Raw genomic sequence first — 11,353 nt, 5'->3', positions numbered from 1 at the left:
AGGTACCCAAAAAAAAGCTGGTGACTAAAGACTACAGGCCTGCATGCAGGCTTCATTGCGCAATGCAAAGTTGACCCAGACTTCCCAAAATGTGGTGATTAGTACTAATGTAATAGGATTAATTAAAAAATGTGAAAGAGTTGATTTTTTTTAATTCTACATAACAGATAATTTGTATAAACATGGGACAGAGTTCATCCATCCATCCATTTTCCTCCGCTTATCCGGGGTCGGGTCGTGGTGGCAACAGGCCAAGCAGGCTGACCCAGACTTCCCTCTCACCGGCAACATGTTCCAGCTCATTCTGGGGGATCCCGAGGCGTTCCCAGGCCAGCTGGGAGATGTAATCCCTCCAGCGTGTTGTGGGTCTTCCCCGGGGTCTCTTCCCAGTTGGACGTGCCTGGAAAACCTCCAGTGGGAGGCGTCCAGGAGGCATCCTAATTAGATGCCCGAACCACCTCAGCTGACTCCTTTCGACGCGAAGGAGTAGCGGCTCGACTCCAAGCTCCCTCCTGATGGCCGAGCTCCTTACCCTATCTCTAAGGCTGAGCCCGGCCACCCTACGGAGGAAGCTCATTTCGGCCGCTTGTAGCCGCGACCTTGTCCTTTCGGTCACGACCCAGAGTTCGTGACCATAAGTGAGGGTAGGAACGTAGACCGAGTGGTAAATTGAGAGCTTTGCCTTCCGGCTCAGCTCCCTCTTCACCAAGACGGTCCGGTGCAGCGCCTGCTTTACTGCTGCAGCCGCACCGATCCGTCTGTCGATCTCCCACTCCATCTTACCCTCACTCGTGAACAAGACCCCGAGATACTTGAACTCCTTCGCTTGAGGTAGGCACTCCATCCCCACCTGGAGGGAGCAATCCACCGGTTTCCGGCAGAGCACCATGGCCTCAGATTTGGAGGTGCTAACTCTCATCCCGCCGCTTCACACTCGGCTGCAAACCGCCCCAGTGAATGCTGGAGGTCACGATCCGAGGAGGCTAACAGGACCACATCATCTGCAAACAGCAGGGACAGAGTTCATGATTTGTTCAAAAATGTTACGACGGTAGTGGTTAGTACAAACGAGTCATGATTTGAAGATATGACAGTTAATGATTTCCTAATTTTTTTTAGAATTTATCATTTTTACAAAAATATAACAGGTGCGATTTTGAACAAAATACACAATCATTGTTAATAATTAACATTGACATGTGATCAGACTCTTCACATATATTATTATTGTTAAAAGGTGATCTGTGCAACTTTGTTATTCATGAAGTTTGTATCAAACAAGTAGCCCTTCGTACTGCTCAGTACCCTTGAAGTAGCTCTCAGTTTCAAAAAGGTTGGTGACCCCTGGTCTAACGTGTGTGCTCGGCTGAGCCAATCAGCGTTCAGTGGATGTATGCGGAAGTGAGGTGAAGAACAGCACCGGCTGACACGAAACATTCACAGAATAATAAAGGGAATCAAACAACTTCCCCTTCAAAATAAGTAGTCTGGCTAAGGCTAGCTTGCTTCAAGAACAATTTGGAAGAAGTGTCGCTTTTGAGACTTACCATACATTCAAATCTCCATATTTTGCTTTTACATTTTTACTGCATGAAATATTTTGGCAGGATTAAAAAAAAAGAAAAAGCTCTGCTCTCTTTTACTTGGAAAGTACCAAACGGAAGAGTCCTCTAAATGAATCCACCTTGACGGTGGTGACAGCGCAGCAGCAGCAGCAGCAGCATCTGGCCGTTACTTTTAGCTAAATCCTCTGAGATCTGACAATCTAAAGCTCATATCTAGTTATTTCCGTGTCTGTAAAATGTCGTCCGATACGTTGTTGCACGCTGCCAATTTCAGCACGCTGGCCGTGTGCATGGTGCTGAAGTTCCCCCAGATTTTTGCACTGATGCGGTCGAAATCATCTGCTGGAGTCAGCCTCAACAGTCTTCTCCTGGAGTTGGTCGGGTACGTGTGCGAGTTTTTCGCTCAACGCTGTTGCTACATTGATGTTAAAAGGGAAGTTCATTGCGACCTATTTAATAAGGTAATGCAGTGCATTGCTAGCCAGTATTCAATGCTGGTGTGGCTGTGATGTCTTCCTGTTCCTCACGTGGTGCTACTCTTGTGGGAAGAACCCCGCCACCAAACTCCATTTCAAATGTTTGTCATTATTATGTCCTCGGTTGAAGGTAAACGCAAACACATCCTAGGACGTGATATAAAACCGCTACTGAATCCCTGATATATATTGATAAATTCGGCATATGTTATATTCGCCAAACAAATAAAACGTTATGAAAGCTATATTATTTCTGTAGCCTACCACCCTCACTGCCCCACTGTTTGCCTTTGGCGAAAGAAATGAATGAAATGCACCGAGGATTCTTCTTGGTGCTAGTAAGAGTATATAAAGCCAGTTTCTGTTGTAGATGTGGTGTAATATAGGACATGCACATTAGAGATAATCTCCAGGAGTTTTGAGGTGCACAGTTGAAAAGCTGTTTTATAATAACACATAATCCCACTGTGGAGGCTTAACACTTAACTAGTGTGTGCTGTTTACAGAGCTGAGCATTTTAGTGGAATTATCGAGGACATGTGGCCTCGGTTGGGTCTGTTTGTCCCAACATGTGTGTGAAGCAGTGAGGTTTAATCTTCTTGTGTCTGCAACAGAAAGCACAGACAAAGAGCTGGGAACAAATCCGCCTTTCAGATTTACAGCCAGAATTCCCCATACTATTTCAACATGTTGGTAGGTTTTTATAAAGGTTCCACTTGGATCATGTCCGGTGTGGGTGTGTAATGTCCCCGGCTCTCAGGGGCCGGTGCCTGGCAGTAGCTGCACTGGTCTCCTCTGTCTGCTGTCCCTCTGCACGCTCCAGTGGAATAGCCAATGTTTGTACATGTTTATATATATATATATATATATGTCTCGTTTTGCTTTTGAACATTGCTTGAATGTTTTTCCTCTTCATCACTAAACATTATAGCGCCATGTGATAACCTGACGCCATCGTCTGCTTCACAGGTTCATCGTTTTTGTAACGTACCAGATGTACTATGACTACCCACCTCCAACATATTTGGAATATCCCATCCTCATTGCTCAAGGTGAGCAGCTGGAGTCACATGACGTCCTTCAACAAGGCGTCATGTGTTTTGTGCGATTGTGATTTTTTTTTTCAGATATTCTCTTGTTTACATCTTTCTTTATTCAGTTTTTATTCTGTTGTGTGTGTTTCCTTTCCACAAAGGAAAGGAAACACAATCAAAGTGTCACGCGTCTGTCCAAGTTCTAATATTCCATAAAGGGGTTTGACAGAAAATCAATAGTGAGTCATGTGAGAATGTAATGTGATGAAGAAACAAATGACTTGACATGGGTCTCATTGAGAGGGGCATTATGTCATCGATGACCTTTATTGATCTCCACTTGTAACCAGCGGCAACCACAATAACAGGCCACGCCTCCTACTGTACTTGAGCACCACAAAGGCCGCTGGTGTGTGTGTGTGGGGGGGGGCATAAGGGCTCAGATGAAAATACTAACTAAGGACATTAACTCCAGTACTTTACTCAAATACACACTCAAGGTTCTTTTCGTGCCACTGTCTGCTTTTTACTTTACTATATTTATATGACAGCTTAGTTACTCTACAAATTTCCATTTTTACACACAAAACATATGAAGAGTTAATAAATGTTTGTCATGAATTAAAGTCCCAAACAGTTAATACGAGTTCAGCTGAAACCAGTAGTCCATTAGTCAATAGTGTGTTGGCAGAAAATGAGTCGTTTTGTTTTTATTTTGATGGTTTGTAAAAACATTTCATGGTTCCAGCGTCACAAATGTGGATATTTGCTGCTTTTCCTTTTTAAATAATTGTGACCCACTGGGCTGAGCGCTGGCTGAGTTCCAGTAGCTACAGACGCTAACTGAAGGTCTCCGGAGCTGCAGTCCGCTCTCCTCCCGGCAAAGCGAGAGGGAGGGATGGCGAGGTGCGCTGGCTAGCTAATGCCCGTCTCATTGGTGGTCTGATCAACAGTAAATTCACTGCCCCATAAGGCTATTTTCCAAGCTTTTACTAGCCGTCATGATAAGCTTTGCGAGAGAACACAGAAGTGTTTGTCTATATTGTTCTCCCCTTAGGGGCTCCGTAGCATTGTACGTTTTCTTAGTGTGCTAACAAATAAACCTTCCTTTAAAGCATCCGCATTTGTTAGTTCACATTTCTTGGTGCAAGCTACATCTTTCCCAAACTATTCTATTTTTTTTTAAGTCATGGAGCACAAAATCGGCCATTTTTAACAGCATGTCCCCAGAGTGAATGACACCCACGGCAGCATATCCGCCCGAGGAGGTCTATTCCCGACATCTTAACAACGGAGGACTCCGATATCTTGTGTGTAGCAGACAGTAGCGAGTTTGTTAGATCCTGAGATGTTAGTTTCTAGGAAAGTTAACGAACTGTTATTGGTACCCGTCAAAGTGAAAACCCAGCCCCGTGAGACATGCAGCCCACTGCCCATGTGCGCGTTCTAACCCGCCCTGTGTCCCCCAGACGCCATTCTCCTGCTCCTGCTCCTCCACTACAACGGCAGCCTGCGGCAGAGCCTCCTCTACACCTTGCTGTATCCTTTCATCACTTTTTTTACACCATCGAGAGTCGAAGAAAATCAACGAGCCATTGGTAATTTTGTCGATACCTTTTTATTAATTTTTTTTTACAGTTCCGCGATATTGCCTTGACGTGACGCGCTCAGGTTGGTCGGGGGCTGGAGGCTCCTCACTGTGGAGAAGTGGATCGTAGACTTGGCTATGGTAATGAATCCGTAAATCACAAGTCCCAGCATGTCACAGAGTGAGCAGAGAGATGGGGCGTCAGCAGTCGGATGCAATGAGGCGGAGGTCTGAACGGAGACTTGTCCAGGCCTCATTGCTCCTGGCGGTCTCTCAGACCTCGTCGGTCCACGACGTCAAAGTGTCTGAAGGTGTATTTGCATATAGACGGGTGTGGAGAGGGGGCGGTGATCCTGCTACCTAAAAGTGTTCAGTCTACAGAGAGTGTTGGATATGTTTTACCTGAATCGTAGAGTTGATACTTGAACCGGCAGGAACACTATAGAGAGACCGGGTCTGACCGTCTGCTCTCTTTCAGAGCCTGTGCACCTTCATCAGCGCCGCCAGTAAATTTGTCCAGCTGCAGTGCCTGTGGAGGTCTAAGGAAGCTGGGCAGGTCAGCGCCCTCTCCTGGGCTATGGCTACCTACACGTGTATGGGTGAGTGTCACACGCTGGACGTGAAAATACCATCACTGACACTTCAGAACAGAGATCACTTCTTTTTTAAATGTTTTTTGTTATTATCTAATGTCCAAATTCACTCTATTTTGTTTTGTTTTCCCACCGGCCCCATGAGGTCTTTAGCTACCAAACGCTCCGCTATGTTCACCCGCAGTTTGTCGGCGGACAGGTTAGCGACTCGGCGGGAGCCGTGGTGCTGACAGCAGCTAAAAAATGGCGGCAAATAGAGCGGTGGGAGTGAACTGGAAGAGTAGCTGCAGGCTGTGAAAAACAATGAGATAAAGTTGTGAAGAAACAAAAGAAGGAAGCCTTTTAAATCACATCCCTTATTGTGCATCTATGTTAAAAAAAGACAAATAATTGTTTTCGTATTTCTTTATCAAAATCAATAATTTCTTCCTTTTTAAACCAAATAGAATGACAATCAATCCACAACTTCACATCGACTACTGACTGAGGTGTGTGAGGAACTAAGCCTCTATAGCTCCATATCGCGCTATGCTCTTGAGCCCGCCCACTTTGTACCGGTCCAATCAAATGCGCAGGATTTTTATTCAAACCCCTGTTGCAACTTCACACAAATATGCTAAAAGCTACCAGGAGATTAACATAAACATTTAAATGCCGAGGAATTTCATTAATGGCAGGTTTTTTGGAAAGCTTGTGCTCGCTGTCCGTTCACTAAAACCCGTATTGGCAACGACGTCATGCCTTTATGGCGTAATTGAGTGGTACCTTTGGAAAATGTCTCATTAGAATCAATTAGTCCAGGTTAATGCAGTCTCATAGTGGACTGGGACACAATGACTACCCATCTCCTCTTTTTAAATAGCACCCTGTTATCTGTCCAACCCTCGTGTTTAGCATTCCTAATGAAGTCAGAAAAAGCAGAACCAATTTGCGGAGACTTCCTCTTCTCCCTGGAGTGGCCCATCACTGTAAAAGCTTCACTCCATGAATATGCATAACGCCGTTTAACCCGCTCCGGAATCATCCAAATTATCAATTCCACACTTCATTACCCGAATATCGAATGCTCCATTTGACAACGAGGATGTCGTTGTCTCCTCTTCTGTTTCAGCGCGGATCTACACCACCACGGTGACCACCGGAGACATGCAGGGTGAGTCAAAGGGAATTACAAGTGGCTGTGGGGGAGGCGGAGTATCCCAGACGGAGGATGTTCTACCATTCTCCATAAACGTTTCACAAGCAAACTGATTTATTTCCCTAAATAACCATCATCACAGTTTTACATGAGTGAGTTATTGTTCTGTTGTGGTCTGGTGCTGTGCTGTGAGGGAACCTGGGAGGGACAGGATTTAGACTCTACCAGTGTGGCGTATTAGTCAGTAATCCATGCATCCAACGGCAAAATGTTTCTGTACAACGTAAGTACTCAGCATCGTTACTCCTATGTCGTCAGGAAATGGAAGGGGGACATGAACCAGGATGCTGAAAGGGTTAATTAAGGCATTTGGAGACTCTGCTAATGGTAACGGCTAACAGCCCACACAGGCCAACTTATAATAATTTTTTGATTTAAATCCCTCTTTAACCGTCACACGGCTCACATATTCAGTGTCCCTGAGGGATGAACTCTCTGACGTCACTAATTAAAACATGTCTCCTTGTCTCAGTTCTGGTGCGGTTCATCGCCATGACTTTGCTCAACCTGTGGGTGCTGCTCACCGTGCTCTACTACCAGAGGCACAGCAGCAGCTCCAAGAAAGAGGACTAAGCTTTGAGAGCCGGGGCCCTGAGACCGGGGCCCGTCCCGTAAACCCGGGGCTCACTCCCAGCAGAGCAAGAACCGGCTCACTGCGGACACACAGGACTGACGAGTAACGGTTATGCAAGCAGCTTTTGTAATACTGACCCGTTAAATGTTTTTAAACATAATTACCTCAGTATTGAACCCACATATCATTTCTTAATAACACTCCAGTGACGACGTGTAGTGAGAGCATTTTCATACTGTATGTGACAAAATGTAGCGCTCCTACTCGGGATATGAAATACTGTATTTTGTAAGAGTCCTTTTCTGAACTATTTTAATAAATCAAACATTCTAGCTTCTTACATCGTGGTCATTTCAGTCTCGTGCTTTTACAGAATTCTACTTTCCAAGATTTTCAAGGCATAAAAATAATCCAAAACCAAAAGGCACATCCACATCTTTATTGTTGAAGTTATTATTATAATAGAGCCGTTTGGTAGCAAACATGCATTCTGGATGTAGAGCCCTTTAAATACAAAGTGGACAAGGCTGTATAAATAATATAGTGTGCACTGTATGGCATGTAAAATATATACTGTGTATATTTATATGTATAAAACATGCTTCTTGGTTAAAGGAGAGCACTCGGTACACGCACACACAGTTACTCCCCACCTGCTATATAAGCCACATACACAACAATGTGCCCAAACTCAGAGTTTGGTTACTTTTTAATACAAAAATATCAGGACAAACACTTTTAGAAAAACTTTCAACGGAATAGTGCTGCTCAGTATTTGGACTCATGGGATGTGATTGCATACCTTCATTGTTTCTGCTTCTTTAATTGGTTCATTCCAAACAAACACTACATTCCTAACAGGTGGAGGCGTGTGGGTGACGGCACTGAAGTGTGAGGCCTGAAAAGGCAAACACATGCAAGTTCACTCAGAGTAGTTTGGTGATGAGGAGGGGCCTTCGGTCAAGTATATTTGGATATATAGAAGTAATACAATGCCTGCGTGTCGTCTCTGGTGAAGAACCAGATGTACATTCAAACAAGAAAAAGGATCAGAGAAGCAGTAACGGTGAATTCAGTAAACATTAACCCCTCGGAACTCGACAGTGCAGGTTTGAAACATTGCGGGCCTGTGAGGACCTCCATTTAATGCCACCCGGAGCGGGACTCGCGCACTCTGTGACCGTTTCTGTGTTCACACGGCGCCGAGGCCGACAAACCGGTGATTCAGAGCGAAATCCATATGAGAGGCATCGGGGTGGGGATTATCTGACGGCCCCAGACTTGTCCTAGAAGTGGTTTTTTTTTGTGTTTGTGCTTAAGTGCCTCATTCAGGTTTTTCCGTGACCCCCGTGTGGACACGCGGTGCCCGAAAGCAGAATCGTGGGAAGCGAGAAGCTACAATCAATACGTATAAAAAGGCCAAAGTAACAGATACGGTATCTGAGATTTGAGTTCAACAATCTCAGCTGCGTTCAGCCGACACATTTTCTGCGTGTAGTGTTCCCCTCGTTAAACCCTTCATATTGTTCACAATCATTCAAACACATTAATGGAAAAAAATACATCTATATATATTTGGCCAGAAGAATCCCCCATAGAAAGGTGGTTTGTCTCCGCTGGGGTCCTTCAATCAGACAGTGTTGAGGTAAAGTGTGTCTTGTTATAAGAGCTCTCTTCTGTTCTGCGGGAGCTCAGCGAGCTAGTCGAGCCGTCCAGCTCGGTGAAAAGATCACCAGGTGACTTGTGATAGTCCTTACCGCTTCGAGTGCCTGGGAAAGAAGTTCAACAAAAAAAGGAAACAAGACTTTGTGACTCTCACGAGGCTGAAGCACGACAGGGCGGGTTGTGGAGAAGCGATGTGGAGTTCAGTGTGCCGATCTGCAGACGGAGTGTTGTATAGTCTTTGACTTGAGGCGGGCACCCCCCCCCACCACCACCTTGACGACACGGCGCACTCTCGGGAAAGGTTAACTGGAGGGAGAGAGAGGAACAGTTGCAAGATTAGTATTACCAAACATAAGTTTCGGCACAGAGGAAAGTGTTGTCAGTGAAGCTCCTACTGTATGTGCACACCTGTCAGTGAGACCTTATGGTAGTAGAGTAAAACCAGCAGGTCCTCTATCGCTACCAGATCTGGTCCTGGCTTCTTAGCCCCCTACGATTTACCGCAATACTGTTTTTTTTTTTTTTTTTTAAAGGACATTTTACAGTTCAAAAATAAATGTGTCAGTGCTCTCTGGTGGACAAACTACATAATGCAGACGGTTACTGAAATCACAGCTATATCAGGTTCATAAGGAAGCCCTGAGAGTAGAAAAATACATAAAATAAAGATTTCTCTCAGTATTCATGACTGAAGAGCAGATGAAAATTTAAAAAAAAAACATCCCCCCCATCCTGTGAAACAGGTGACTCGTGTTTGTTGTTGTAATACTTATCTCGTCCACCAGAGGCTGAAGTGCACCACTAGCCCCTGTCATGTTTTCTTACAGATGTTTTAATTTATCCATGTGCTCTAAACACACGGTACAGATATGTGATGTGCACTTTATTTCCACCTGTTTTCATACATGAATGAGGCGAAAAGAGTAACTCAGAAAGATCATCCTAGAAAACATGTTCCTCTCAAGTCATAGAAACAGGAGAGATTTAGACCACACACTCTGTTCTACTTCTGTAGACTATCATTAAAAGGGAACATTGTATTATACAATGTTCTAAGAGTGCAAGTCTTTATTTATTGCAAACAATGATAAATTAACGGAATCTTAAATACACAGATGAGATATATTTCACTTGCACGAGTACATGAGAAACAACGGTGATATAATCTGACATTTTTCCTGTTCGGCCACTCAATGAATTATGAAAAACCATAAAAGTGACCAAGTTTCAACCCAGAGGACATTTGGTTTAAAACACCCAGTGGCATCAGGTGAACAGACGAGGACCCCCCCCCCGGACAAGCACATGCACCAACATCCCCACCACCACCACAAACCGGGGACTGTGTCTGAACATTTAGTGCAAAAAGACACCGGTTTGGCTGTAAGTGCACGTACACACACACACATTACAGGGAAACGTCAGGGCAGAGGAAGAGGAGAAGTCATTTGTACCGGTGTCCACTGTGGGATTCTTCCTGCCTCGTTTTGAAGCCATTTGACCTGCGGGGGCTGAGGTCAGAGGACATGGGGTCACCATGGGGGAGACACCATTGAGGACATGAACAGGAGGATGCGACTAGAGAACGGCACCTTGCTTTGTATAGACGAGGCTTAGACGTATCTAGTTGTTGTGCTCGGCTTCCACCCTGAAGACTAAATTATGGGTCTCACGTTTTTCCAAAAGGTAGAAAAGAATAAGCAGGAGCCAATGTTTGATTCTCTTTTAAATCACAGCAGACTGAGGCAGCAGCTGTGTTAAAGGAACAGCTTTCCACTGCCACCAACGCACTGCACAGCACAGCACAGCACACAGTGTTACCGCAAGTGGTCATCAGAAATGAATAGAGGAACAATCGTCATCGATATCATCCAGGGCCCAGTGCCAGTCCTGAAGACCAAAGTCCTCCCATCTGAAAGGGGAGATTAGTTTTGACGGCCAGGTAAAATCAACTGCGCATGCATACCTGGTGTCCAAAAAAAAGAAGAGATATCCTGAGACATCAGAGATTGGCCAGGAGCCAACAGTGGCCCATTTTATTATTTGACAATTTTGAGGCCAAAAGATTCTGGAAGCTAAAGTACAATACGGTGGGATTTGTATTCCCTTTCATTAAAGGCAGAGCTGGTAATCACCTTCAAAGACATTTTTGATGTTTCTGTTAACAGCAATCATTGAGTCAAATGCTCTGTCAAAAAGGACTGTAGTAAGCCCGACCAATCATTTCATCCGGCCTGGCTGTAATGATTGGACGGGCTACCTGTCTCCCTGCCCGTGCACTCATGACTCGTCACCGGAGTCTTCCACAAGCTGCTCCCTCGACAGCTGTTGAGTACCAACATGTTCGTTATGACATTGTTTTGTTCATAATGATAATTTGGCTTTGGAGCGAGGCCTGAAGGGACGGTCTTTGTGTTGTGACTCGGCGGCTTTTTTGCTAGATTTTGCTAATGCTGCTAGCTACTGTAATTGGAAGCGAGATGGCAACACTGGGTTGGGTTTTTTCAGGATGGGTCCTTTTTATAATCTAGCACACTCTTGCTAGTTTCTCATGATTACCAACCCTAGCTTTAACTTTTAGCGTTTCTTCTTCCATTTCTGTTGATCCATTGGAACAGTAAGTGTTTTGATACAGTCCAGTTAAAGGACGCCTAGTCTAG

The 11,353-nt window shown here is 44.8% G+C and overlaps 2 protein-coding genes across 3 annotated transcripts in view; one reads left to right on the top strand and one right to left on the bottom strand.

The window, feature by feature from the left end:
* Nucleotides 1–1,689: 1,689 nt before the first annotated feature.
* On the top strand, nt 1,690–7,368 carry slc66a3 (solute carrier family 66 member 3). The gene is made up of 7 exons (XM_076107570.1): nt 1,690–1,947; nt 3,011–3,093; nt 4,545–4,614; nt 4,747–4,804; nt 5,142–5,262; nt 6,368–6,409; nt 6,927–7,368. The coding sequence occupies exons 1-7, from the start codon at nt 1,802–1,804 to the stop codon at nt 7,025–7,027; spliced, it is 621 nt and encodes a 206-aa protein (XP_075963685.1). The 5' UTR covers nt 1,690–1,801; the 3' UTR covers nt 7,028–7,368.
* An 84-nt stretch (nt 7,369–7,452) lies between these two features.
* rock2a (rho-associated, coiled-coil containing protein kinase 2a) overlaps nt 7,453–11,353 on the bottom strand; it is a 32,471-nt gene continuing 28,570 nt past the window's right edge. For both annotated transcript variants that reach the window (XM_076107568.1, XM_076107569.1), the window contains exon 32: nt 7,453–8,999. In XM_076107568.1, the coding sequence (XP_075963683.1) occupies nt 8,996–8,999 (4 nt within the window). In that variant the 3' untranslated portion in view covers nt 7,453–8,995. The remainder of the gene's footprint in view (nt 9,000–11,353) is intronic.

Source organism: Anarhichas minor, unplaced genomic scaffold (genome assembly GCF_050575085.1).
Source record: "Anarhichas minor isolate MPS153535 unplaced genomic scaffold, ASM5057508v1 ptg000040l, whole genome shotgun sequence".
Taxonomy (NCBI): Eukaryota; Metazoa; Chordata; class Actinopteri; order Perciformes; family Anarhichadidae; genus Anarhichas; species Anarhichas minor.
This window is presented reverse-complemented; position numbering and strand designations above follow the sequence as displayed.